This window comes from Nycticebus coucang, chromosome 18 (genome assembly GCF_027406575.1).
Source record: "Nycticebus coucang isolate mNycCou1 chromosome 18, mNycCou1.pri, whole genome shotgun sequence".
Taxonomy (NCBI): Eukaryota; Metazoa; Chordata; class Mammalia; order Primates; family Lorisidae; genus Nycticebus; species Nycticebus coucang.
The window spans coordinates 60616652-60644647 of NC_069797.1; the positions used below are offsets into that span (position 1 = coordinate 60616652).

A 27996-nucleotide genomic window follows, 5' to 3' on the forward strand; every position below is an offset into this window, starting at 1 on the left:
TGATTATATTTTCTTCTAAAACATTTTTGTAATGCACACTTCCGATCATAATGTAGGCTTGCTGAGATGATAATTTTTCACATGAGAAGTTCTACTTAGCTTAGCCTTATTTCCACCAGAACTTATGTGTGTGCGTGGGGGGAGTGATGGTTGGCAATGGTCTGAGGACCCCCAGGGACAGAGGCGACAGGCTGACAACTGCTGCACTAGCTTGGATTTTTAGCTGCAAGGCACACTCCTATCCTTTTCTTTCACCCTCAAAGTAGTTCTGGGTAAGAGGAAGCATGAACATTTGGTCCCAAAGGCTGACTTAAGCAGCCACTGTGCCAGATGTGTTTAGAGTCTATCCCTTACTCAGCTATGAGCAGCTCAAGGACAGGGACTCTTCTCATCTGCCACAGAATCCCTACGACTGAGCACAGTGCTGGGTGTACAGCTGGTCCTAAGTAAAAAGGCTTATTGCGGAATTGAAAGAGATAGCCATTGAGAGATGGGGTTAATCCTTAAAAAGAGAGAGAGATCCTAGTTAATTTCAAGGGCAAGGACCCAAGGGCAAGGCTCTAGTCTATTCCATGATGGAGGGCATAGCAGTGAGCAGTGAGCAAGGAATGGATCACTTTCTCTGCATGCCCAAGGAGAATCATGCTTTGACTTACCTTGGAGGTCCTTGGAGCCAGGACATGAAATAAGTGACCATATCTCTCACCCACCTGGGTTGCTGGTGACCTTGGTAGGAGAAAGGCTTAAACCAGGTCAGCCTGGGAAAAGGGGCTGGCTTCTCCCAGGGTTTTCCTCAAGATGAAATAATTAACTTCTCAGCTCTTGCTTGAATTCTTGTCCGTGGTTCTAAATTTGAGGGCAGAAGGAGGAGGAAGCTGTAAGGGGAGGGGACACTTATGGCTCCCGGCCTGGCCTAGAGAAAAGCATGGCTTATACAGTGGGCCTGCCCCCTTCAGCACCCTGGGAGTATTGGGGAACCCCCACTGGAGGACCTTATAAATCAAATACAGCATGAGAGGAGCAGCTACAAGACCCTCAAATTCAGGCTGGCAATTGTGGGTCTAACTCCCCACCCAATACTCTCTTACCCTGGACGACACAGGCAGTTGGGGACCAGGACAGCAACTTCAGGTAGTGTAGATTTTGGAGGTGAATAGAGAGGAGGCTTGTTTCTGCCTTTTATGAACTGTGTGCTCTTGGATAAGTCACGTAACCACTCTGAGCCTCAGTTTCCCATCTCTAAAATAAGGATATAAATACTTACCTTCCCTGGTAATTGTTGGATGAAAGAAAAGAAGAGCTCTGAAAGCATTTCTGTAATTAGCAGACATCAGAGATTGTTTTGTCCATTTCTGTAATTAGCAGACATCAGAGATTGTTTTGTCCAAGGTGAGAGGCCACCCTAGGTCCCTGATGGTGACACAGGCAAGGAAATTTCTTTTCCTTCCGCAGCAGTGCCCTCTCCTTTCCCAGCCTTGCGGCTAGCTGCTTTCAATCCTCCCATCCTCAATTCCCTGCTTCTCCTTGGGATTGCTGGTGGTCTCAGCTTCTTACAGACTGCCGTTTCTCATGAGTGCCCCCATTCTGAAACCACTGTGGATAACGGCACATGCGCACAGTGGGACAGTCAAGGTGGGACAGGTGGTGTGGGTCTCTGTTGGCCTGAATCCATGCCTCCCACCCTGTTTTGGGGTTCCTGTTTGCAAATGGATCCCTCTGATCTGAGCTTGTCTCTGGTCTAAACAGAGGAGCCGAGAAATAAGAAGTGGGGGGGAAAGAAGGGGGTTCCCACCTTTTCAGTCGGGGACCCAAGAGGGGGACGCAGCCTTGGCGTCCCAACGCCACACTACCTCGGGTCTCCCAGACGCTCTCGCAGTTGCTGACAATCCTGTACTCTGATGGTTGCCCCTCTGGCCTCCGGGTTGGGTCGCTACCCTCTTCAGCCAGACCTGGCGGATTCTCCGCTTCCGACAAGCCGGAGGATGCGGTTCTAGGACCCGGAGGCGCCGCCGAGCGCGCCGCCGCCACGGCCTCGCCTCGGTCGCCTCCCTCTCCAGCAGGTGAAGCGGCACCGGCCGCCCGCTCTGCGGCAGGTGAAGCGGGTCGGCAGCCCCCTCCCCGCGGCTCCATGGCTGCGGTGGTCCCCCGGCCGGCGCCCGGCGCCCGCCCCCTCCCTCCAGCCCGCCCCCCTGGGGCTGGGTGCGCAGTGGCGGCGGCGAACTGCGGTTTGCGCGCACCGAGAGCGACAGCAGAAGTTCGAAATTCGCGGAGGGGGGAGCCCGCGCCGCAGCTTCCTGCCCCCGGCCCAGCCCTCTGGCCCCGGCGGCCTGCAGCCTGACTTCCTCCCCCAACCCTGCAGCTCGCCGCCCGGCGCCCTCGGACGGGGCCGCCCCGATGGGACGTCGCACCCCGGTCCCTGCGCGCCGCTGAGCCAAGCGCCCGCCGTCGCCGAGCCCCCCACCGACGCCGCAAGCCGCTGTCCCCTCGATTCCCGGGCCAGGAACCTAGTCCCTGTCCCCCAGAAAGCTGGATTTCCGAGGTTGGAGGCGCCTGGCTGGCTGGGTGGGGACCACCATGGGCAATGCGGCCGGCAGCGCCGAGCAGCCCGCTGGCCCGGCGGTGCCGTCCCCCAAGCAGCCTGCTGCCCCCAAGCAGCCGATGCCCGCGGCGGGAGAGCTGGAAGAGAGGTTTAACCACGTCCTGGTGAGTGTGACCCGGCTGCGCATAGGGCACGGACAGGGGGCGGCTGGGGCTCGGCACGCGTCTCCGCCCCCGGGGACTCAGGTGCCGCTTGGAGATCCCCGGCCAGGCAGCTGCCCCCTCCATGGAGTAGGAGTGACAGTAGCTTTTTTCAGAGTGACTTAGCAGTCTCCCCCCAAAACTTTCCTCTGCAATCGCCCGGGCTCCCTCCCTAAGACGTCTTCCCTCTCCACGCTGTTGGGTCTAAAGGTCTAAACAAAATGTCCTGAGGAACTTGGGAGCAGAGCACGCAAAGGGGTCCTGGGTCACCTCCCTCACCACTGCACCATCAGGTTCAGGACTGGAGCATCCGCCCTTCTGTGCCTGGGAGTCAAAGATGGCAGGGGTTATAACCTCTCGGGAGCTGGGAACCAAGACCTGGGGGAGGTGTTTGGTTCTGATTTGTTGGATGCCTGGGCTGCTGGGAGTTGGATTGTTAACTTGTGAAGAGGGGGTGTCTGTGTTTCTCTCCCCTCATATTTCAGAGAGAGACTGTCTGGGTCTTCTTTTGGGCATCCCCTCATAGCCACAAAAAGGAGTAAGGTTAGGAAAGGTGGGCTGGGGAAGAGGGGGTCACTCTGGCTTGGGGTGGAGCAAAAGTCTGACACCTCTCCCAAACTGCTACCTTCCTGAGGAATTGGGGAGGCCTGGGGACTAGGCCAGTGGGGAGGAAGCCAGCAGCTCAGGCTGAGCCTGGGAGCAGTCAAAATTGTTTGGTGGGTTGGGAGCAGGGGCTTAAGAGCAGGATCAGAGTCCTCAAGACCCTGTGAGAGGCAGAAGTGAGGGCTGATCATTCTCACTTCCCCCTCCCTATCTACACCCTGTTCCTAGCTCTCTTTTTTAACTAATTGCCTGGTGGCCTGTGTGCTGTCAGCCCTCCCTTGCTGGACACTGGGTGACAGTTGATAGGCTGTGCTTTTTCCCAGAGGCATTTCCCAGTCTGGGCAGGCTGGTGCTGCAGGTCTGGTAGGGCTGGGGGACACAGGGAGCAGAAGGTGCTGGCTCAATTCTTCACCCCTCACCTCCTGACATCATTTCCCCTCCCCTGGCCAGTCTTTAGGCCATACTTGCTAGATCCTCTGCATGCCCCCCAAAAGTAACCTCCTAACAGTTCCTGAAAATCTTGGCTGCTGCCCCTTCCTGGGAGAAGGCCAATAGGAGTTTGGAGGAGCTGTGGGGTGGGTAGGGTCTGTCCTGTGAAGCCATTTTGCTTGATGTGGGGGGTGGGGGGGGGAGGTGTACTCCGAGGGATGTCTCAACCAGGCTGTTCCTGACTTCCCCATCTCTCCATCTGCCCCTCCTCCCCCCTCCCCAAACCCAGGACTGAGCTGATCCAAGAAGCTGGAGGAGGGGGAGAGTGAGGAGACAATCTCTGGGGGCCATCTAGGGAGCCTGTGTTGATGGTGGGTCCAGGGACCCCCATAAGACTGATTGGGGGTACATGGGTCTGTTTCTCTGCCCAGGTGTGTGTGCAGGAGGTGGGGTGGGCTTTGGGGATGCGGTCCATGCCCCAGTCTGCTTTCTGTCAGGAACACTATTGGGGTAGAGCCGTATGAACAATTCAGACGACCAGAACATTCAAAAGTCAAGTGATAAGGTTCTAATGCATGGGTAGGATTTGATTGCCCTGCTAGGATTTGTGGCCATAACTGATTGGCTGAGTCTGACACTAAATGCCACCACTGGGAGTCCCTGAGTAACAGCACATAGAGGAGAAGTCCCAGAGATGGATCTTAGAGGGTGTCCTGGTAGAGAAAGGGGTAGTGGCTGGGTAGAAATCTAGACAGCAGCATTCACTGGGATGTACCTCCTGCCTGGTGCCCAGGAACCCTGATGTGTTCACACCTTCCTCCAAGGGAGGATTCAGTCCATCCTTTGTCCTGATGTGAGCAGGGTGAACCCAAACCTAAGGTCACTCTCCACCAGCAGGAGCATGAGCCCTGCCCTGCCCAGGGTGACAGCTTTGGCCTCTACCTGGGGCTGCCCAAGACTACCCATCTGGCTAAAGCTGTAGCTCTGCCCATGGGTATTGCAGGATGGGTCTCCATCTGACCGCCTCTCCCACTGTGGCCAGGACTGAGTCCAGCCAGACAGGAGGAGCAGGGAGCTTTCTCCTATGCAAGGGTGGGTAGTGGTGGGCCACCTTTCCAAGAAGGCTGTGAGTGAGGGAGTGCCCCCAGCTTAAAATGGGGGTGGGGAGAAAGAGCAGGTTGAGCCAGGGTTTCCGGCTGCTGCCTTAGCAACAGCGGAGGAGCGATGGCTGCCCAGATTCATGGGCCTGTGTGATGGTGGGAACACCAGCCGGCCAGGCTCCAAGCTCTCGCCTCTCCTACGCCCGTGCCCAAGGCTGGGTGTCTTCCAGCCCCTTCATGTCTTCCCCTGCAAGGCATGCAGGGTCAGAGATTGGGATGACAAGCAGGCCTGCCAGAGTACCATGCTTATAGCTGAATACAGGATATCCCTGATCTGCCTGGCAGGGAGAAGCCTACAACCTTGGGGCAGAGGGATCAAGGGAAGGTGTCGGGTATGGTGTGTGTGAGGCCAAGACTGATGCTAGCATTTAAGAGGGGGCTGAGCCATTTGGAGAGGAATTTGCCTCATGGGTACTCTTAGCCTGTGCCCAGGGACCTGATGAGGAGTTCAGAACAGCCCCCAGCAGGGTGTGGGCTCTGGGAGCTGGCTGGGCCCCTTTGCCTCTGGGGTTGGTGGTGGCAAACTGAGGTATAGCCTTCTTGGCCAGCCCCGTCCTCTGGGGGAGGGCAGATGAAGTTTGGGGGTATGTAGATGTGGGGGTTATGGAGGCCCTGTGCGGCCCACCCCTGGGGTATCTCACACAGAGGATCTCAATGGGGTTGTAGCCATGTGGTCAGATGTTGGTCTCTGCAGAGGCTGTGGGGTGGCATTCCCAGCAGGCAGGGCTGGCACATACTAACCCTGGAAAGCCAAGGATGTGGTGGGCATGATTCACAGGGACATCTGGGGCCGGTTGGCACAGAGCTGGCTGGGTGAGATGGGCAGGAGCAGGTGGGCTTCTTTTGGGGCCACTTCTGCATTTTTCCTGGGAACATAGAGGCCTGGAAGGTGACTTTGGCCTCTCTGCCTTTGACAGGCCAGGGGTTACTCAGGGGAAAGGCAGGGAGGATTCCTGGGCTTTGGGGTCATAAATTTTGGGGTTGAGTTTCATCTTTGCCACTTGCCACCTGCGTGACTTTGGGCAAGTCACTTAACTTTTCTGAGCTTTTGGTTTTCCTTACTTATAAAAAAAAGAATACCAGGGCGGCGCCTGTGGCTCAGTGAGTAGGGCACCGGCCCCATATGCCGAGGGTGGCGGGTTCAAACCCAGCCCTGGCCAAACTGCAACAAAAAAATAGCCGGGTGTTGTGGTGGGCGCCTGTAGTCCCAGCTGCTCGGGAGGCTGAGGCAAGAGAATCGCATAGGTCCAAAAGTTAGAGGTTGCTGTGAGCCGTGTGACGCCAAGGGCGGTACAGTGAGACTCTGTCTCTACAAAAACAAAAAAAAAAGAAAAGAAAAAAAAAGAATAACAATGGTAGATGCCAGCCTGCTAGGATTGGTGAGGGGATTACACAGAGTGCTTAGCACAATGCCTGGCACACAGCAAGTGCTCAGTGAACACTCTCCACTGTAAGGAAGCGGATGGTGTTGGACCTGATCTGGTCCTCTCCATCTTGGGTCCCTTCTCAGTGAAAGAGCTTAGACCCTGCCTCCTCCCCACTCCCACCTTTACTACCCAGAGCACTGATGATTGCTGTGCACTCCCAAAGAGCCCCACATCTTTAGGCAGCCCAGGCAGCCTCCTTGCCATTATGCAGGTCAGCAACAGTGGGGCCTAGACGGAGAACTGCCTGGTGGCCGGAAACCACTAGAGGGAGGGCCCACCTCTCCTGGAGGTTGGGGCAGCGGTGGTGCTAACGGTAGAGTGTGCACATGAGGAGGGGGCAGGGAGGCCTCCACTTCCCCTAAGGCAGGGTGTGCTGGGGGGGGTGTTCCCCAGTGAGTAAGAGCTTGGTGTGGGCAACAACAGGAAGCTTAGGGTACTGGGTGGCAGGAAGTGGGGCTGGCTGTTCCTGGTTCCCCAGAGGTGGCCTGGGGCCAGGCTGTCTGCAGAAGACCCCAGGGGGCCAGGACCCATATTTCTCATTGCCCCTGGTGCCAGGAAACTGAGTCTTCTTCTTACCAGCCTGCTATCTAGGTCACCTGTGCAAACTACGTAACCTCTCTGAGTTTCCCATTGGTGAAATAGAGATTATCTGTAATGCCTGCTTATCTATGTACTATCTATGCAGTATCTACTTTTTAGGCCTGTTGTTGAGGTTTAAATGAGCTCATAGATGTAAAGCCTGTAGAATGGCACCTAACACAGAGTACGCGTCTGGACAGCATTTTTATTGTTCTTGTTGGCGGTGTTGTTATTCTTCTACCTGCTGGGGTTATGTGGGGAGTGCCTGGTGTCCTGGTTCCCACCTTGCTTGCCCTTGACCCTGTTGTGGGAACCCTTGAACCCTGATGAGAGAAGCTGTTAGCTTTCTGGGGTTCTCAGCACCTGATCCTAGGGTTGGGTCACCTCACAGCCCTCCTCCAAGCCTGGGATTGCTTGTAAGAGCTCTAAAAAATCTATATGCTGGAATTTTTTTTTGTTTTTTTTTTTTTGTAGAGACAGAGTTTCACTTTATTGCCCTCGGTAGAGTGCCGTGGCGTCACACAGCTCACAGCAACCTCCAACTCCTGGGCTTAGGCGATTCTCCTGCCTCAGCCTCCCGAGTAGCTGGGACTACAGGCGCCCACCACAACGCCCGGCTATTTTTTTTTTTGTTTGTTGCAGTTTGTCCGGGGCTGGGTTTGAACCCACCACCCTCGGTATATGGGGCCAGCGCCCTGCTCACTGAGCCACAGGTGCCGCCCTATATGCTGGAATTTTTAAAAGTGGATAAAATTGATTGTTTTTGGAGATTTGCTGAGAACTCTAAAACCAAGGTTGAGACCATAAAGAGGTGGATGGAGGTGGTGATGGTGGTAGAGAACCGGGGGCTAGGGGACAGACTGGGCTTTTGAGCCCATGGGGCTGAGGAACCCCTGTGGAGATGGCCTGAGCCTGGGATTGGTGTCCAAATTCAGGGGCATCCTTGGGTTTGAGGGCAGAGCCATGGGGAGAGGTGGGCAGGTGGGTTGAGACCTAGACTCAGCTCAAACTGAAAGTGAAATTGTAGGTGTGGCTGTGCCCAGAGATGGAAGGAGCCCCTTCAGCTTCCGGGGACAACACCTCAGAGCAGGGCTTGTGGTCGGATCCTGCAGTGTGGGGGGCCTGTCTCATACTCAGGGCAAGTAGGGAGGAGAATGGTCCCCACACATTCTTTTTTTTTTTTAATGTGTCCATTTATTAAACAAGAATTCCTTCATGATAATTTAATACAATATTTATTAGCGATTAGTGTTGAGAAAATTATTTCCCTCTACATACAAAAATACGGATTTGAACACTATGAAAACAATCAAGACAAGTACCATGAAAAATTGGTTCTTCAAAAGAAAGAAAAGGGGAACATTGAGGGCAGTGTGAGGCTTTGTCTGCTGTTAGGGCCAAGTCAACAGGACCAAAGGCTCTGGGAACCCCTAACCACTCAGATGTACAGAATCAAGCCCGAGAGCCAGTTGAGGCTGGGGTGCCCACCCCAGGGTGTCCATGTCAGTTTGAGAAGCTGCCAGGATGGGAGCCGTGACCCACAACAGCATGAACCAGTTTGCCAAATAGGCGTCACTTCAGAATGCCCCACAGCTGTATCTTTAAGCTTAAAAGAAACAGACTTTTAACAAGCATAGTGTAGGTCCCCACACATTCTAATAGAAAGATTCAGGGAATCAACTCCTTTTCTTGGCCACACCCTAAAAGATGAATCCTGTTTCCTACCTCTTTTGATCCAAAGTGCTAAAGGTAGCAGGGAAAGTGGGCTGAAGTGTGAGTTGGTATTTGCCCAAGCCTTGGAGACAGGTCCTTTTTTCCAGATGTTTTCACAAACTTTTGTTCACCCTACTATCCCCCACCTTAAGATTGTCTATGGACTCCCCCCACATTCCTGTATCTGTGAACTGCCTCTTCATAGTGTTCAGTCACTGAAGAATATTATTACATCGAAAGTCAGCTTCTTACTGAGTGCTCCTAGGCATTCTGTGAGTGTTAGGCAGAAGAGAGTGTGTCCATTTTATGGAGGTGAAAGCTGAGGCTCAAAAAAGCAAAGAAGCTGCAGGGCTAGTTGGGCCCACATCCTGGGTCTTTTGAATCCAGCTGGGGTGCTCCATGGCACAGCTACCCGTCTCCAGCCCCTCTCAGGAGGTAGGTGTCCCTCCTGCACTGCCTGTCCTTTCCTGACCCATTTGAGCACTATCAGCCAACCTCCCGCTTGTCCCCAGACTCTCAGTCCCCCAGCCCATGGTGCTACCTCCTGGCTGAAGGCCCTGGGTCTAGCAGTCCTGGTTTTTAGGGTGGCCTCACCTCACCCTGAGTGAGTGGCATCTGCTGGCCCCTCTCCTACTCTCTGGAGTGCCCGTCTCCTTGGTGGGCACAGCCACAGCTGAGGAGCAGCTGCTAATTAGTGCTCAGCACTGTCAGAGCTATTTCTGATTTCTGAGCCTAAATTTAGCCTGTCTGGCAGGCTGGCATGTGGGCCTGGGGCCTGAGGAGGCCCAGGTGGGGAGGGGGCATGGGCGCCCTGTCCTCCACCACTGTTTGGACAGGTGCGAGGCTCCAACAGAGGCTTCCTCTCCCAACAAGGACCCTGGGGCTGTCCTGGGGGAGTGAGGGCAGTGGCTCAGAGTCAGCACTAGGCTTAAAGCCACCCCAGCTCCCCTCTTACTGGCTTCATAACCTTGGGCAGGTCACTAAACTAATCTGTGCTTGCACCTGTGATGGGAATGATAATGGTGCTGGTAATGGTGGCTCAAAACAGTGGCCAGCATGGTGTGCATTCCGGCGGAGCAGAGCTGGCTGCCACAAGTTGGGGTCATTGTTATCATTAGTTATTGCCTCTGGAAATGCCACTGGTGCCATTCTAGAACCAAACAGGTCCCCAGGGTGAGTGAGAGCTGGGAAAGACCTGTGTTCGGAGGTGGCTGTCCCCCTGAGACTCAACCTATCCCCCCATCCTCACCCTACCCCCATCTGCCACCATTGTGTTGGCCACGACTCAGTGTCCCTGGCATAGTGGCTGTCTCCGAGCTTCCTCCTTTCTCCTCGGCCTGTTCCCCTACCTCAGAGGCCCCACCCTTTCTCTCTGTGGGGGCGGGGATGATTCAGAGAGATCCACTGGACAGATGGATCACAGAGAGACAGGCAGGCAGACAGAGGAGACAGGGCATGGCCTTGCCTCCTCTGTACTCCCGGGCAGTCCCTACTATGTGGCAGCAGGAGCTGTCCCAGCCCTTGGAGGGTGGGGGAGGGCAGCCTGATGAGACAGCAGTGGTTTCCTCAATCCAGGCTTGCTTTCGCAATGGAGGAGAGGGATGACGTACTCCCCACCCCTGCTGCTGGCCTGCGGAGGCCTGGCAGATGGACAGGTCTCAAACAGGTCCTGGCCGGAAAGCTTAGGCAACAGGGGTGAGAGCACCCGGCTTCCTGTTGTCTGACCCAAGGCAGTGATTTTTTGGGGTGAGGTCTGGCCAGAGCCCCAGAACTAGGCCCAGTACCCCAGAGAGGAAGTTGGCTGAGGAGCCTTGGGTAGGTGTAGCTCCTTCTCTGCTCCAGCTGTGGCCTCTCCTCCTGGCCACAGGACTGAGTGTATGTAGTCTCAACCACCAGGGCTGGTGACAGGAGCTTTCCAGACTCTGGGGTGGGGCTCCCTGGTGGGTCCCATATCCCCTCTGAGACTCTGGCTAACCTTGGAACTTCTTGAGGGCCTAATGTATTGTAGGCCCTCAGTAAACCTGGGATATACCCAATTGGGGTGAACTGGCCTCATCTTTTGGGTCTATTAGGGAGAAACTAAGTCCCGGGGGCTGGAAAGCCCCTGGTGATGTCAATATTTCTTTGATTCTGCAGCCCTGGGCTGGCCCCTCCACAAGCCCTGTGGTGACAGGGACACCGCACCATTGTCTGTGGCTGGGGAGGAGGACCAGGCAGAGCTCTTCTGACCTTTCTTTGCTCCTGAGGGGCATCCCAGCAGGGCTCCCAGAGCCACAGGCTTATGTGCTGGCTGTTCTCCCTCCTGCCCCTCGGCCTGTGGCTGAGGGAACTGCCACCCCTGCAGCTGTGATATATCTGGGGGTTCCCTGCCTGGCTGACAGGGCTGGCCCAAGCTCCCTCAGCCATTTCTTTCCTCCCTCACCTTTTCCCCCAGGCGGGAAGGGGCTGGAGAGGGACAGGGAAGGTGGCTGCTGTCTGCCCTCCTTGAAGGAGGGTTTCTGGTGTTTGTGAAGCACTGGTGTCCGGGGCCTGGTCTGTGTATATGTGGTGTCTGATGTCATGTGGGAATGGGGTACTACCTACTGACCACACGAGCCTGGCTGGAGAAGGCTTCCCTATTGGCTTCCTAGCTTAATGGGGGAGGAGACGAGGCCCCCTTATTACAGACAGAGCCCAGAAGTATCTGAGGTCTGCTCAGGAGTTAGGCTGAGAATGCATGTGTCTGCCTCGATACCTGGTGGGCGGGGAGGCAGTCTGGGGATGGCAGAGCCCAGGCAGACTCAGCTTCAAATTCTGGTGTCACTTTCTAACTGTTGGGCCCTGGGGAAGGTGCTCCACCTCTCTGGGCCACAGTTTTCTCATTGGATGATGATACTTATCTCCCAGGGTAAGAGGGTGGCGACACACCTACTAGGAAGCTTAGTGGATTCCCTCACAAACACAGATGTTCCCCTCCCCCTCACACTGGGGCTCCAGGTTTAGGGTCTTTATTTTGACCTTCCTCTCTCCAGAACTGCATGAACTTGCCCCCAGACAAGGTTCAGCTACTGAGCCAGTATGACAACGAGAAGAAGTGGGAGCTCATCTGTGACCAGGTGGGTACCAGGATAGCTCAGCTACCTCTTTCCTCCTGTTACCCTGATGTCCTGCCTTAACACCACCCCCTGTCCTGGTGCTGGCAGGAGAGGACACTGTCATGATGCCCATGGGGCTGAGACCTGCCCAGAGGCCAGTGCAGCATCTGGGGAGGGGAGGGTGCTGGTCTGTCTGCAGAACTCTGGAGTCCCCTTCTCTTGGTCATGGGCCCCCCTGAGGCCTTGTAGGTCGTGAGCTGGCAGGGCTGGCCCCTGGTGGGTGGAGAGGAAGGGCCTGGCCTAGGGCCCTTCCTCTCCACCCTGGGCCCATGGCTCACTCGGCTGCCTCTTCCCTGCCACCTGCTAGGGCTGTGGCCTGCACCCGCTCCCAGGACGGGTGGGGTCTGGCTACTGTGGGATTCAAGGAAGAAGGGAGGCAGGCGCTACCTTTGAGACTGAAGCTGTGGAGGCTGGTGCTGGGGGGTTGCGGGGCTGGGAGCTTCCCCTGGGAGCCAGGGCTGGGCTTTCGCCTCCTGCTAATGGACCGGTCTGGCAGGAGCTGGCTGGGCAACAGCTGAGGGAGAAGGGAGAGGTTGGGCTGTGGGAAGAGGGTGGGGAGCCAGCCCTAGAGGCTCTAGGGATGTTGTGGGGGTCCCTGCCAAAGGGGCATAGTGTGGCATCTCAGAGGCTGGGGGCTCAGAGGCCTAGGAGAAGTGAAAGGCCAAGGGGATGGCTGGGGTCTAGGTTGGGAAAGGGGGAGCCCCTCTGGGCTGTGATCCCTGCCTCTCTCTGTGAGTGGTGGGGCAGGGGCATTTGGAGTTGCCAGACAAGCACAAGTGCTTACTAACAGGTGAGCAGCACAGCTCCCTCCAGGGATCTCTCCCTGTACTCCCAGCTCTGGTCCTGGGAGGGCGCTGCCTGCTGCCAGACAGAGCCCCCAGGGCCAGGCATGTGGCAGGACTGACCATCTTCCACCCTAAGGCTGTGCTAGGGTGTGGCCAGAGGCCATAATGGGAAGGGTGGGCTGAGCCCAGGGCTGGGGTCTTTTACAGTGGCCCACTGGATTGTTTGGGTTTATGCTTTTGATATTTCAGAGGTGTCTTAAGAAAGCCTGGGACCCCAGTTCAGAACTGAGTGGGATGAGGGTGGGTCATTTGCCCTGGGATAGCTCTAGCTGGTCCCCTGTATACCTCATTCTGTCTCCCTAGGAGAGGTTTCAAGTCAAGAACCCCCCTGCAGCCTACATCCAAAAGCTGAAGAGCTACCTGGATACTGGTGGGGTCAGCCGAAAGGTAGCAGCTGATTGGATGTCCAACCTGGGGGTACATGTCTCCCCTCTTTATTCTGTCCCTTTCCAAGCCCTGAGCTGCTGGAGTAACTGTGTATGTAAACTTTTCTGTGGGATTATGTGTGTGTGTTATAGGGACTGACAGTGCCCTGGACTTTCTCTTGTACAGTTTTTACACTTGTGCACTTTTACAGCTTCCTCTGTATATCCTGTGTGTGCTTACATGGATATGCTTGTGTGTACTTGTACTCTGTGTGCACCTGTGTGAACCCATATGTCCATGCACAGATGTATGTGTACTATGTGTATACTTTGAGCCCATTTGTGGATGTGTGTTTGTGTGTACCCTTGAATCTATGTATAGGGGAGAGAGTGTGTGTGCGTGTGTGTGTCCCCCATACATCCACATATGGATGTGTGGGTACCCTACATCTGTGTACCTGGGGTACCTGGTATAGGTGTGTTTGTGTGTGTATTTGTTTGTGTACCCAGGATGTTCATGTTTGGACATGTGTGTACGCTGTGTACCCATATATGGATGTGTATGTGTGTGTGTGTATACTCTGTATATCCGTATGGAGATATGTGTGCATGGGCACCCTTCATCTTTGTGTGTTTGTGTGTACATTGTGTGCCTGTGTTTGGGGGCATGTGTGCACCCTGTGTGTCTGTGTAAGGGAGCACGTGTCACCTGTGAGTGCTTATTCTGTGGCATAGGTGTGTGGAAGTGGTGGGGGAGGCTGAACATGAAAGGCCACACATGTCAGTGGGGAGGGGACACTGCCGCCTGCTGCCTCAGGACTTGGCAGGCCTGTGGCAGCCAAGTCAGTCTGTAGGAGACTGTGCTCCTACCCACCAGACTTCTCTGTTCTTGGCCCCCAGTTTAAGAGGCGAGTTCAAGAGTCCACGCAGGTGCTTCGGGAGCTGGAGACATCTCTGAGGACAAATCACATTGGGTGAGCGAAGGCTCAGATTACCCTCTCTGAGCCTAGGAAGGCTCTGCCTCCTCCAGGCAGCCCCTGGGACTTTCCCTTCCTTCTGCTTCTGCCAACAGCACAGGGGTGTGCCTATGGCCACCTCCTGGGGGTGTCCGAGGCAGCTTCCCTTCCCCCTCTCCTGCCCATCCTTTGGCCTGAACCTTGAGACATGGCTTGGCAGTGAATCCTGCCAGAGTCCTCCAGCATCTCTTAGCATCACTGGGTCTTCTGGGATTGGAAGGGCACTGCAGAGGCCCTTGGGTGCCTGTCCTGTGCCCACTCAGGGTGGTACCTCCTTTTTGGCTAGAACTCAGGGAGCCTTGTGCCCTGTAGGTGGGTGCAGGAATTTCTCAACGAAGAGAACCGCGGCCTGGATGTGCTCCTTGAGTACCTGGCCTTTGCCCAGTGCTCTGTCACGTAAGCCCCCTGCCCCCAGCCCTCAGAGCCTTGTCTCCTGCCTCCCTGTGTCTTGTCCATTCCTCTGGCCAGTTCCAAGCAGTGCAGCTGAGCCCACCCTGGACCCCTGCGCTTAGCCCTGATCAATACACTTTCTGAAGGCTTACCCTGGACAGGGAGGGTTGTTCTTTCTCCTGCCACTGTGGTCAGCATGTTGCTGAGAACGAAGCCTCCTTTTCCCTCTTCCTAGTCTCTCCTGAAGATCTCTCCCTGCAGTTTCCTCTGTGCCCCTCTAAGTTCCTCCACAGGGTTGGCCTCTAGCCCCATTGCATCCCATCCCAGGTATGACATGGAAAGCATAGACAATGGTGCTTCCAATTCAGAGAAGAACAAACCCCTGGAGCAGTCGGTGGAGGATCTCAGCAAGGGTCCACCTGCATCCATGCCCAAAAGTCGTCACCTGACCATCAAGTATGTAGCCCCAAGGCAGGGTGATGGGAGAACAGAGAATTCAGCCCCCACTTTGTGGCATCTAGCCAGCCCACCCAGGGCCCATGGGGTTGGGTAGCCAGGCATTGGGAGATCAGTAAGGGCTTCATACAAGACTCCGGACACCAACACGTTAAGAAGCCTTTGGGGTGGGCACCTAGAGGCTGGAATCTGGGCGGGTCTGGGATCAGAAGGGGGTTCTGGATCAATGGGAATCCTTTTGTATCCATCTAATCCCCTGTTTTCTCCTGTGCGGCCTCCAGGTGCCCCCCTTCTCCCCGGTACGTAGCCACCTGGGGGCAGGTGCATGTCTGGCTGATTCTCTGGGGCGGTGGTGGGATGAGGTGTTCAACTGATGCCTGTGGGTTTACCTGCTGTGGATAGGTCCCCCATCTTAATATGGGGCATCTTGCTGGAAGGCAGGGAGAAAGAAATACATGACTCTTGGCTCCGTGCCTGTGGCTCAAGCCGCTAAGGTACCAGCCACATACACCTGAGCTGGCGGGTTCAAATCCAGCCCAGGCCTGCCAAACAACAATGACGGCTACAACCAAAAAAACTAGCCAGGCATTGTGGCGGGCACCTGTAGTCCCAGCTACTTGGGAGGTGGAGGGAGGCAGGAGAATTGCTTGAGGCCAGGAGCTGGAGGTTGCTGTGAGCTGTGATGCCATGGCACTCTACCCACGGTGACAGCTTGAGGCTCTGTCTCAAAAAAAAAAAAAAGAAAGAAAGAAATATATGACTCTAGAACATCATGTGGATCCTAGCTTGCCACTTGGAGTGTAGGGGACCAATTGCATATTAAGCCCCCAATTCTCAGAATATGTTTTTTGGTTCATTCATGCATTTATTCTTTCAACAAACATTGTTTTAACACTTACTATGTATTAGGTATGTGACAGGTGTGCAGGCGACAGATCACCTTGCCCCCAGGGGTCCACAATCTAGTGGGGGACAATTCAGTGTGACAGGCCTCCACAGAGATGTGACTAGGAGCTCTGGGAAACAGAGGTGGCCACTGCCTGTCTATCTTACAGATGGACATGGGCTTTATAGGCAGCAATGGGGGCAGTGAAGGACATTCCCAGAGGAAGGGACGGCATGAACAAAGCCTCCACCATAGTTGTGCAAAGATGAGGATGGCAGGCAGAGGGAGGACTGGCTGGGTGGAGGCGGGGCCTCCCGATGTTGTTGGGAATGCAATAGAATTGTCAAGAGGACCAACATGTGGAAGTCATGGTTGGCAGTTCTGCAACAATGAAAACATCACACATTTTTTGGCAAAGAATAATTGAGCACACTCATACGGCACTTACTATGTGCCAGGCACTGTTCTAAGCTCATTTCATAGTCCCAACAACTCTAACAGGAAGGCACTATTATTACCATTCCTATTTTACAAATGAGGAAAGTGAGTCACAGGGAGATTGAGTAACTCACGAGTAAACCGGCACCTGGGATGTTCTCAACCATGGCAGTCTAAATTCAGAATCTGCCTCCCTCAGGGGAAGATGGACCCAAATGGCTGTGAGCGCCACCTAGTGGAAGTCCTTTCCAAGCTGTTTCCAAGCTTTGGCTCTTTTCCCTCTAGGTTGTGCACCCAACCAAGTTCCTCTTAAGGGTCTTTGCTTTCATTACTCCCCTCTTCACCTCCCATAACATGCCAGACCCCAGTCCTGAGGACTGAAAAATCCCGCTGGCCTCTTTGGTAGGGTAGAAGAGAAGAAGTGGCCTAAGGTTCCAGATGTGTCCCCCTCCCTTTTTTAGACAAGTCTCACGCTGTCACTGTGGATAGAGTGCTGTGGTGTCATCATAGGTCACAGCAACCTCAAACTCTTGAGTACAAGTGATGCTCCTGCCTCAGTCTCCCGAGTAGCTGGGACTACAGGCCTTCACTACCACACCCGGCTAGTTTTTCTATTTTTAGTAGAGACGGGGTCTCGCTCTTGCTCAGGCTGGTCTCAAACTCATGAGCTCAAGCAATCGACCTACCTCAGCCTCCCAGAGTTCTAGGATTACAGGTGTGAGCCACCGCACGGGGCCTAGATGTGCCCCCTCGTACCCCAGAGGCCATCTGAGTAGTGAAGGAAATGGGGAGCTGGGGCTTGGGACTCTGACCCCAGCTGCCTCCTTCACACCCCATCCAGGCTGACCCCGGCCCACAGCAGAAAGGCCTTGCGAAATTCCCGCATTGTCAGCCAGAAGGATGATGTCCACGTCTGCATCATGTGCTTGCGTGCCATCATGAACTACCAGGTCAGCCAGTGGGCATGGGATTGGGGGACCCAGGGAGCCTCCCTGGGGGCTATGCGAGCTGCTGAAGTTCTTTGACCAACTGTTTGTCCACCCTGTTCCCATTTGGAAACCCTGAGCTCAGGCTCGAGCTGATGAGTCTTGGGGCAAAGCCCATAGTTTTGCTGCCTCCTCATCAGGTCCCCTTGAGTGCCCCTGGACATGCCTGGGGCATGGGTGTGCCTCACACAGGGACTTAAACACACCTACCAAGAAAGGCTGGATAGGGAGACCACGGGAGAACAGCCTTTGGGTTATTTTCTTTGGAGGGCTGATTGGGGAAGCTGGGTCCTCCCACTCTTAGCCAGCCTTTAAGGACTCACTCTAAGTTACCTGATACTGGCTTTTGAAAAAACAAAGATATTTAGAAAGATGGACAGGGCTAGGCTTTGGCTGCCACAGAAGAGGTTGTGGTTGGATATGAAGAATAACTTCCTAAATTCAAGGGCAGTTAGAGATTAGAATGGCAGGGCATGCACTGCCTACGCTGCAGGTGCTAGGCAGGGGTGTTGGCAGGCTTGGGCACCTGCCTGGAGGCACTGACCTCTCCTCTCTCTTCAGTCTGGCTTCAGCCTTGTCATGAACCATCCAGCCTGTGTCAATGAGATTGCTCTGAGCCTAAACAACAAGAACCCCAGGTGAAGTCCACACATCTAACCCTTCTTGACATTTAGACCCTTCTCCTACTTAACCCTTGTCTACTCTGTTTCCCAATTATCAGGCTTACTGCCCAGGCTCCTTCTACCCCTACCATCAGCTCCCTAGTCCTTGTCCTACCCAGGCCCCATCTACCCTTGCTGTGGAGCCTGCCTGTTCTCAAGGGACAACATACCCCTTTCTCTCTCCAGAACCAAGGCTCTGGTGCTGGAGCTGCTGGCAGCTGTGTGCCTGGTTCGGGGAGGACATGACATCATCCTTGCGGCCTTTGACAACTTCAAGGAGGTACCAGAACCCCTCACTGAAACCTATACTTGCCTCTGTAATATTGATTGGAGTCCTGTTGCAGGCCCTTGTGGCCTCTGCTGGAGGCAGTTGGGGACATTGGGTGGGCTTTTGCGGAGCTCAGAGGACAATCTGGGATGGGGAAGTTCTGAAAGGAATGTGCAGGGTCAGATAGGGGCACTGACTGGGGTGTCAAGGGCAACTCAGGGATCTGCTGAAACTCTGACTTTCAGCCTTGCCAGATTCAGAGTGGACTTGATCTACACGTCCTGGGTTTGCTCACTCTGGTTAACAGGCTTGCAGGAAGTAGGTATGTGGGAATCTGATGGGTAAGACAGGGTATGTTTATTTATTCCTTTAATGAATATTTATTGAGTGCCTACCACAGGCACAGGACTGGGCATTTGGAACACAGTCATGAATAAAAGAAAGAGAGAAAGACAAAATAAAAAATACAATAAATGGACGGATTACATAGTGTGTTAGGAAATGGTAAAACAAGTCAGGGATGCTATGGGGAGGGGGAACTGATTGTACGGTGGTTAGGAAGGCTGCATTGAGCAGGTGAGATCTGAACAAAGCTTCGAGAACCTGGCACTAAGCATGGGAGTGAGAACATGCCGGGAAGTTGGAATAGCAAATGCAAAAGCCCCGAGGGGGGTTGTGTGCCAGGATATCAGTGTGGCCGAAGTGGAGGAAGTGAGGGGGAAGGTTGTGGGTAGAGACGAGAGGGAGTAGAGATTTTCAGCAGAAGAGTGACATGGCCTAACTTAGATTTAACTGGAGAGGAGCCCACAGAGAGGCACAAGAAGATGGCTTAGGGCCGGGTATGGTGGCTCACGCCTGTAATCCTAGTACTCTGGGAGGCTGAGGTGGGCAATTGCTTGAGCTCAGGAGTTTGAGACCAGTCTGAGCAGGAATGAGATGCCCTGTCTCAAAAAAAAAAAAAAAAGTAGAAAAATTAGCTGGGCATTGTGGTGGCAGTGTATAGTCACTCAGCTACCTGGGAAGCTGAGGCTTGAGGATCGCTTGAGCCTGAGTTTGAGGTTGCTATTAGCTATGATGACACCACAGCACTCAACCCCAGAGCAACAAAGTGAGACTCTGTCTCGGAAAAAAAAAAAAAAGATGGCTTAGGAGGTATGTCACTGGGGCCTCAGTGAGAGCCATTTCCCCTCTACCCAGGTGTGTGGGGAGCAGCACCGCTTTGAAAAGCTGATGGAATATTTCCGGAATGAGGACAGCAACATCGACTTCATGGTGAGCTTTGGAGCCCAGCAGTCTGAGGCTAGGCTCTGTTGGGTGCAGGGAGAAGTTGGGGGCCTGGCCTGGGTGTCTGGGCCCTGGGTTCTGCCCCAGCAAAGTGTGAGGCTGAGTGGTCAGTGGAGGAAGGGCAGATGTCAGGGGCATGCTGGATTGACGGGCCATGGCGGTAAAATACGGGTGGGAATAAAGCTAGGTTGGGGGATGGAGAACTGTGGAGAGCGAGGGAGCCTTAGAGGTAAATGTGGGTGGAAGGCACTGAGAACCCCCCACCTAGAGGATCACAGACTGCTTCTGTCCCTGGCCCCCAGGTGGCCTGCATGCAATTCATCAACATTGTGGTACACTCAGTAGAGAACATGAACTTCCGTGTCTTCCTGCAATATGAATTCACCCACCTGGGCCTGGACCTGTACTTGGAGGTGAGCCCTGGACCTAACCACATGCCCACTGCAGAGTATGCCTAAGTGGTTAGCAGCATAGATGTTGGGGTTGGCAGACGTGGGTTCAAATCCTGGCTCTGCTACTTCCTAGCCACGTGACCTTGGATATGTCTCCTCCTTTTCCTGGTTCTCAGTTTTACCATCTGTCAAACAGGAGAATCATAGAAGATAATAATGACTCTAAATGTATAGAACAGTACCTGGCACATAACAGGCTCCCAGTCCAGGAGCTGGACCAGGCTCAAGGTTACCCTTGGGAATGCCTCCCTCCTAATGGGAGCCCAGAGACACTGGGTAGAAGTAGGTGCTGGCTCCTGGTGGATGTGTCCAGGTCATGGAGGAGCTCCCTGCCCTGGGGAAGGTGAGCAGAGCAGCTTAGTGCTTCCTGGCCTAGCTTGAGCAGAGAAACTTCAGCTCCTACCCCATTCCTTTGGGAGGTTTCCTGGAGGAGTAGGGTCTTTGGACTGGGTTTTTGAAAGCCAGAATTAATAAAGGGTAGAGAATAGGCTAGGGTGGTATACCATAAAATGGAATATTATTTAACTATAAAAAGGAATAAAGTACTGATTTGTGCTACAGCATGGCTGAGCCTTGAAGACATTATGCTGAGTGAAGCATACAATCACATGTTATATGATTCTTTTATATGAAATGTCCAGAATGGGTAAATCCTGTACTTGGAGGTGAGCCCTGCACTCCCCTAGACTTAACCACTGTCTGGAGAAAGAAAGTAGATTAGTGGTTGTCAGGGACTGGGGAAGGAGATAAAGGGGAGTGCCTGCTAATGGGTATAGGGTTTTTTGGAGGGTGCTAAAAATGTTCTGGAATTAGTGATGGTTGCACAACCTCGTGAATGTACTAAGAACTACTGAATTGCATACTTTTTGGTGAATTTTATGGTATGTAAATGGTATCTCAGTAAAAAATTAAAAAAGCAGGCTAGGCTTAGGCTCCTTCTTCTGGATCCCAGTGGTAGTGGGGGTTGCAGAGATGCTCCCTCCCCCATCGGGGTGTCACCCTGCTCCTTCCTTCTGGAGAACAGAGGCTCCGCCTGACCGAGAGCGACAAGCTGCAGGTGCAGATCCAGGCGTATCTGGACAATGTCTTTGACGTGGGCGCCCTCTTGGAGGACACGGAGACCAAGAATGCTGTGCTGGAACACATGGAAGAGCTGCAGGAGCAGGTGGCGCTGGTGAGAGCTGGTCCCAACACCCCCCACCCCCCATCCCCACCCTTGCCTCCGGCTCAGAACAGGCCCAGGGGACACTGGGAGGGCGTGCATGTCAGGCACTGGGCTACAGACATCGTTCTGGGTGTGAGCTGGAGGTGACTGTCAGCATGGCCCCTGAGTTTGGCCTAAATCCAAATTCTGAATCCTTTTTGTCCTTCTCAATCAATGATCATGAGCTCCTTCACTGTGGGGGACCCAGGGAGAAAGGCAGCCCCCTCCAAGGCTCAGACTCCAGATCTGACCTGGGTGAATGGGGAACTCAGGGCCCCTCCCAGATCATCTCCTCCCCTCCGCCCACCTCCTCCGTCAGTGGTGCCTAGGTTTCCCCTGCTCATTTGCTTGTGTTCGCGTGCCGGGCTCGGCCCACCCTTGGCACCCTGGGCTGAGCGGATCTGGGAGCCTCCTCCAGTCCTTCAGGCAGGCAGCCTGATGCCGCCCCCTCATCGGCGGTGCCCGTGCCCGGCCGCGGGTGGTAGCTCACCATGTGCGGGTGCCACAGCTGACAGAGCGGCTTCGGGACGCGGAGAACGAATCCATGGCCAAGATCGCGGAACTGGAAAAACAGCTGAGCCAGGCTCGCAAGGAGTTGGAGACCCTGCGGGTGAGGCCGAGGGGAAAGGGCTGGGCCCGGGGAGGGCAGGGTTCTCAGCAACTGGCCGGCTGGGACTTCTAGTTTAGACTTCTTTCCCCACCCCGGGAAGAGGACGGGGGCTCTGCGTCAGGGAGCCTGGTGGTAGGCACTGACCTCTCCCCTGGGGTTCTCAGGAGCGCTTCAGCGAATCGACCGCAGTGAGTGCCTCCAGACATGCCCCGGAGCCTGAGAAAGTGCCTCCCCCAGCCCTGGCGCGGCCCTCCGCCCTGGAGCTCAAGGTGGAGGAGCTGGAGGAGAAGGGGTTAATCCGTATCCTGCGGGGGCCCGGGGATGCGGTCTCCATTGAAATCCTCCCGGTCGCTGTGGCAACTCCGAACGGGAGTGATGCTCTAACTCCGGGGGTGTTCGCTGGCTCCCCCAGCCCAGGTGCGTTCAGCAGGGGAACCAGGACCTGGGTTTGGTGGGGAAACCTGGGGGCATCCGCGTGGGGAGAGGCAGGCTTGGGTTATGGGCGTGGCTCAAGTAGGGGAGCATGCGTAGGGCTGGAAGGAGGAGACCACCCAAGCTGAGAAGTTAACCCACCCCTTTCCCCTTCCACACTGGCTGGACTCAGGTATCCAACCTGCAGCAGAGCGGGTCCCTGGAGTCGCACCACCGCCGCCACCGCCACCGCCACCTCCACCGCCCCCACTCCCCTCCCAGCAGGAAGCCTCGTCCCTGGCACCCCCACCGGCCCCGCCCCTCCCAGGTAGCCCGGAGCCCCCGCCCGCGCCACCGCTGCCCGGAGACCTGCCGCCCCCGCCCCCGCCACCACCGCCGCCTGGTACTGACGGGCCGGTGCCTCCGCCGCCCCCACCGCCTCTGGGAGGTCTCTCTGATGTCCTTGGAGGGCCTGGGCAAGAATTGGGCCCAGGTGAGTGGAGTGGACCCCCCCGGGCCCAGAGCTGAGGGAAGATGGAGGGAGAGGCACTTCTGTGTCTGCCGGGGCCCTCTGTCTGGGAGTCTTTTCCTGCAACCTGCTGGCACTGTCATGCTCGCTGGGGACCCGTCCTCACCACTCCCTCCCTGTCCCAGGAGTGAAGGCCAAGAAACCCATCCAGACCAAGTTCCGAATGCCACTCTTGAACTGGGTGGCCCTGAAACCCAGCCAGATCACTGGCACTGTCTTCACAGAACTCAATGATGAGAAGGTGCTGCAGGTGAGTGTGTCCCCGTGCAGGCACCCGAGGAGAAGGACTTGTCTGATCATGCTGGGCACTGGGGGTGGTTGTCTCTCTCCATTTCTCAGGTGAGGAATGGAGGCTCAGGGATGGGCATTAAGCAAAATTGGGCTGCTGTGTCTAGTAGGCAGTATCCTGACTCCTCCATGCCTTCCCCTCCCTCCCTGCAGAGGGACACAGACCTCCAGAACCTCCACTCTCCTGACTGCATTTTCAGTTTTCCTGGCTCACACTGTTCCTTCTGCCTGCAATCTCTTTCCTTTCTCCTTTCTTCTTCTAGCAAGTTCAGCATTTCCTTTAGGTTTGGTGGCTCCAAGTATGGGTCCCCTAGGTTGGGTGGTTGTCATCATCGTCATTGCCCTCCTCCTCCTCCCTGTGTTTCTCCTGCATCTCCCATCAGAGCCTGTGGTCAAGCTTGGTCACTGGTTTGTGTCTCTGCTGGTGGCCTGGTTGGTGGCTCTAGCCTCAGATCACAATGCTTAGCCAGGAGTGAGCCAGCACTCAGCCCCACCCAGCCCCACCTCCTCTCTCTCTGCATCCTTAGGAGCTGGACATGAGTGACTTTGAGGAGCAGTTCAAGACCAAGTCCCAAGGCCCTAGCCTGAACCTCAGTGCTCTCAAGAGTAAGGTAGCCCAGAAGGCCCCCAGCAAGGCAACACTCATCGAGGCCAACAGGGCCAAGAACCTGGCCATCACCCTGCGCAAGGGCAACCTAGGGGCTGACCGCATCTGCCAGGCCATTGAGGTGTGAGTATCCCTGGGCTTGTGAATAGCCCAGCCCCTCTGCTAGGTTGGGGTCATCATGCAGATCCTAGTACAAGAGCCCAACTGTGGACTCTTTTCATCAAGCTTCATACCAACCCTGGTCCGGGAACCTTGTCACCATTTTCAGGCTGAGAAAACTGAGGCCATACTCTTGAGTCCATGCCCCAGTTGAAATGACCCTACTTCCTTCTTGCCTCTTTGCCCAGCTGTGAACACTCAGGCTGATAGATTTACACAGTTGGGCATCTGCCACCAATATATGATGGGTTTCTCAGCTCCCATGACTCCTATCTCCTATTCTCTGATGCTATCGACAAATAGAAAATATTGAATTTATTCAGTCAGGGGAGGGGAGGAGCCCTGTTCTCAGAGACCAGTGGGTATGAATAAGACCCACTCTCCCCTCCCCTCCCCCGCACAGGTACGACCTGCAGGCACTAGGCCTGGACTTCCTGGAGCTATTGACTCGCTTCCTGCCCACGGAGTATGAGCGCAGCCTTATTGCTCGCTTTGAGCAGGAGCAGCGGCCAGAGGAGGAGCTGTCAGAGGAGGACCGCTTCATGCTGCGTTTCAGCCGTATCCCGCGCCTGCCAGAGCGCATGGCCACGCTCACCTTCTTGGGCAACTTCCCTGACACAGTCCAGCTGCTCATGCCGGTGTGGGCGGGGCGGGCAGGGCGGTGTGGCCTGGGCTGGGTAAGGGGAGGCAGGAGCCTGGGTTCTGCCAGGCTTCTTGGGGTAATTGAGCTCCCTGATGGGAGAGGCCCTAACTTACCTTACCTCCTCCATCTCACCCCTAGCAACTGAATGCCATCATTGCAGCCTCAATGTCCATCAAGTCCTCAGACAAACTCCGCCAGATTTTGGAGGTGAGAGCCCAGGGCAAGGCTCAGGAGGTGGGGTCTGTCCTTGCCTGTTCTGGGTAGTGTGAGAGGGAAACCCAGGTCCTGTCTACCTAAAAAGCAACAAAGGTAATGTTCCCACTTCTCACATACATGCTCAGAAGGACAAGGCTGAGGTGGAGATGGGGGTGAGAATCAGCTACTGCAGCCATGTCTATTAACAGCTCACCTGAGATCCTGTGCGAAGGCTTAGCCCCTTGGGGATTGCTTTTTGAGTGGCCCAGCAACCACACCTGCTCAGTAGAGCATTTAGGAACCAGTGGAAATAGCTATTAGAAAGGCAGTGACCTCTCAGGCTAGGAGGGGAGGTTGGCAACACAGTTTGGGGTGTGACTAATAGGACAAAGCCACATGTGCCTATGGTGTTAACTGTGCATATGTGTGAGACATGTACACGTTATGGATGTAAGGTGTCCATGCAGGACTATAGTGGGGGCTGAGGGTATGGGGCTTGCTTTTTGGCACCTTTTCTCCTTATGCAATGGAGTCTCTCTCCCCGACTTCTCCCAGATTGTCCTGGCCTTTGGCAACTACATGAACAGCAGCAAGCGTGGAGCAGCCTATGGCTTCCGGCTCCAGAGCCTGGATTCGGTGAGGAGGGGCCCCTGGCCTGGGGGCTGAGGGCTGGCTGGTGGCCTGCGGCTAACAATAGGTCCTTGTGCAGCTGTTGGAGATGAAGTCGACTGACCGCAAGCAGACGCTGCTGCACTACCTGGTGAAGGTCATTGCTGAGAAGTACCCACAGCTCACAGGCTTCTACAGCGATCTGCACTTTCTGGACAAGGCGGGTTCAGGTGTGGGGTGTCTAGGTCCCTGAGTGAGCTGTTGTGGGGAGAGATTCAGGAACAGGCTGGTGTGGTTTGGAGAAAAGCAAGGGGACCACAGGATGTAACTGGGTGGGACTGACTCTATGCTGCCCCACCCCCACCCAGTGTCCCTGGACAGTGTCTTGGGAGATGTGCGCTCTCTGCAGCGAGGCCTGGAGTTGACACAGCGGGAGTTTGTGCGGCAGGATGACTGTGTGGTTCTCAAAGAGTTCTTGAGGGCCAATTCGCCCACCATGGACAAGCTGCTAGTAGATAGCAAGACTGCTCAGGTGGGCTGGGGCTGACCTGACCCTGGAGGTGGAGAGGCTGGGCTGGGGGATGAAGTACTTGCCCTTGCAAAACTAGGTGGGGGTGTATAGCCAAACATGGAGGGGTATGGCCACAGCTGGGATTCTTTGGGGAGATGGAGCAGGAGTAAGGGGCCACTCTGCCTGGAGGAGCAGAGATGGAATGGCTAGTGTCCTGAGGGGTACAGGCTGGAAGAGGTCTGCGTGTGGGGCTGACACTCTGTGTCTGCAGGAGGCTTATGAGTCTGTGGTGGAGTACTTTGGAGAAAACCCCAAGACCACATCCCCGAGCCTGTTCTTTTCCTTCTTTAGCCGCTTTATCAAGGCCTACAAGGTATGTGTGTTGGGGGTGGACTGGGAGTCTTGGAGGACATTGAAGCCTCTTCACTGGGCAGTGGAGGGGTCAGGATAGAGAAGTAGGGAGGGCAGCCCTCATGGAGACTTCTTTGGCACTCAGAAAGCTGAGCAGGAGGTGGAACAGTGGAAGAAAGAATCAGCTGCCCAGGAGGCAGGCACTGACACCATGAGCAAAGGGGAGTCCCCTGCACCCAAGGTAGGCAGCTGCCCCTGAACTTGGTCCTGGGATGTAGGGATTCCTGGCATCCTATTTGCCCTCTGGTACCACCCCAAACCCTCACTGTTACAGACAGACCCTGCCCAAGAGTCTGGGATGGGAATGGGTTCCTGCTGTTCAAGTCAGCTGTCTGTGCTGTGGGAGACCAGGCAGATGTTCCAGGATTTGCTGGGGTGGGGGGAATCCTGGAGCGGGAGTTATTCATGTCCCTCCAGTCCCCACCCAAGGCTCGGCGACAACAGATGGACCTTATCTCTGAGCTGAAACGGAAGCAGCAGAAGGAGCCACTCATCTATGAGAGTGACCGTGATGGGGCCATTGAAGACATCATCACAGGTGAGGGCTTGGCCAAGCCTCGATTTTTGTCTTCAGTCTGTTCTTCTATGCTGTCCTCTGTCCATATCCTGTGCCCCCTGGGGGTCTGGCTGCCTTACTGTTTCTTGCTACCTTTTCTGTTTTTCTTTCCTTTTTCCTTTCTCTGCCTCCCCTCCACCTATCCCTACCCTCAGTGCTCAAGACAGTGCCCTTCACTGCCCGCACTGGCAAGCGGACATCCCGGCTTCTCTGTGAGGCCAGCCTGGGAGAGGAGATACCCCTCTAAGCCCCCAGGTACCTGGATGGCCTGGCCTCTGATTTTGCCCTGTCCACAGCCCTGGGGACCCTTGGGGGACTGGGTCATGCTGTCCTCTCCTAGGCCAGGGAATAGCTGGGATGTGTTTCACTGGGGTCTGGCAAACAGTGCCTTCTCCACATGTACACAACCTTAGATGGGTGAGCCTGTGCCCTGGAGCCCAGGTCCCAGCTCTGGGCAGACTTCTGAAGGGTAAATGCGTCTCCTTTGGCTGTCAGATCTGCGGAACCAGCCCTACATCCGCGCAGACACAGGCCGCCGCAGTGCCCGCCGGCGTCCCCCAGGCCCCCCGCTGCAGGTCACCTCTGACCTCTCTCTGTAGCCGCTACATCTACACAGGTGGATTTTGCAGGGCAGGATGCCGCCCTGGGCAGGCTAGAGCTCAAGGAAGGTGGTCCTGAGCTCGGCTGGGCCGGGCAGCTCCCGCCTCTGCTGTCCCTGCCCTGGGCCCGCCTCAGATGGTCCAGCACATCCTCCTCTTGCCACAGAGGTCAACATTGTTGGCCCCTCGCCCCAGATGCTGCTCGCAGCACCCCCTATCCCCTCCAAATAGCCATACTTAGTCTCAGCAGGAGCCTGGCCTGTAACTTATAAAGTGCACCTCATCCTCCCAACTCCCAGACCCGAGGACTCTCTAAGGACCTTATTTTTATACGAGATTAATAAAGACCTTTGCAAAAGATCCGCGTCCGCTCCGTGCCCGCCCCTACCACGCGCAGCCTGTTTCCTTGTGCAAACGCTTTACTTGTACAAGCTCTTTATAGCCGGTCTCTGCGGACAGGCTGGGGAAGGGGAGAAGGGATGCTTCTGCACTAGAGTTGTAGGGGAAGGAGCCTGCTTCCAACGGCGCGCGTGCTCTGACGGCTGGCCAGCGACCCCTGCGGGAGGGCTCCACCTCAGGCGGCCTCCTTGCTGCCCCGCCCCGTTTGAGCCGGTCCAGCCTCCTACCCCACTACCTAGCCCAATTCCCAGTTACGCCGGGAGCGCTTTCGGCATACATCTCCGCACGTCTCGCTTCTGTCCACCGCGTCTCCATTTTTTTGCCTTCCGGTTTGCTGCGTTCTGTTGCCCGCCCCCGCCCGACGGCCACGCCCCATCTATCTGCCCCGCCCGGTTGACCGCGCCCCTAATTACATGCCCCACCCTTCAGCCCT

The 27996-nt window shown here is 55.3% G+C and overlaps 1 protein-coding gene across 10 annotated transcripts; it reads left to right on the top strand.

Annotated features, from left to right (window-relative positions):
- Positions 1–1972: 1972 nt before the first annotated feature.
- FMNL1 (formin like 1) lies at positions 1973–27522 on the top strand. Of its 10 annotated transcripts, none has more exons than XM_053568215.1 (28): positions 1973–2703; positions 11662–11745; positions 12933–13046; positions 13895–13968; positions 14323–14406; positions 14728–14856; positions 15138–15155; positions 17022–17130; positions 17728–17804; positions 18015–18108; positions 19294–19368; positions 19683–19793; positions 20857–21006; positions 21545–21646; positions 21811–22063; positions 22251–22550; positions 22712–22836; positions 23402–23604; positions 24044–24317; positions 24422–24490; positions 25034–25114; positions 25188–25317; positions 25456–25619; positions 25870–25971; positions 26095–26190; positions 26427–26547; positions 26721–26820; positions 27061–27522. In XM_053568215.1, exons 1-27 carry the CDS (start codon positions 2575–2577, stop codon positions 26810–26812), a joined length of 3360 nt encoding a protein of 1119 aa, XP_053424190.1. In that variant the 5' UTR covers positions 1973–2574; the 3' UTR covers positions 26813–26820; positions 27061–27522. The 10 variants fall into 10 exon arrangements, 9 of the variants coding, with proteins under 9 accessions (XP_053424190.1, XP_053424192.1, XP_053424195.1 ...); XM_053568217.1 differs by having other exon boundaries at positions 24044–24278; XM_053568220.1 differs by having other exon boundaries at positions 12933–13016; positions 24044–24278.
- Positions 27523–27996: the final 474 nt, after the last annotated feature.

Bases quoted from the DNA above. Each gene is read 5' to 3' on its own strand.
- FMNL1 (XM_053568212.1), top strand. From the start codon at position 2,575: ATGGGCAATGCGGCCGGCAGCGCCGAGCAGCCCGCTGGCCCGGCGGTG. The intron at 14,407-14,727 runs GTAAGCCCCCTG...ATCCCATCCCAG, and splicing joins TTTGCCCAGTGCTCTGTCAC to GTATGACATGGAAAGCATAG. The intron at 25,318-25,455 runs GTGTGGGGTGTC...ACCCCCACCCAG, and splicing joins TCTGGACAAGGCGGGTTCAG to TGTCCCTGGACAGTGTCTTG.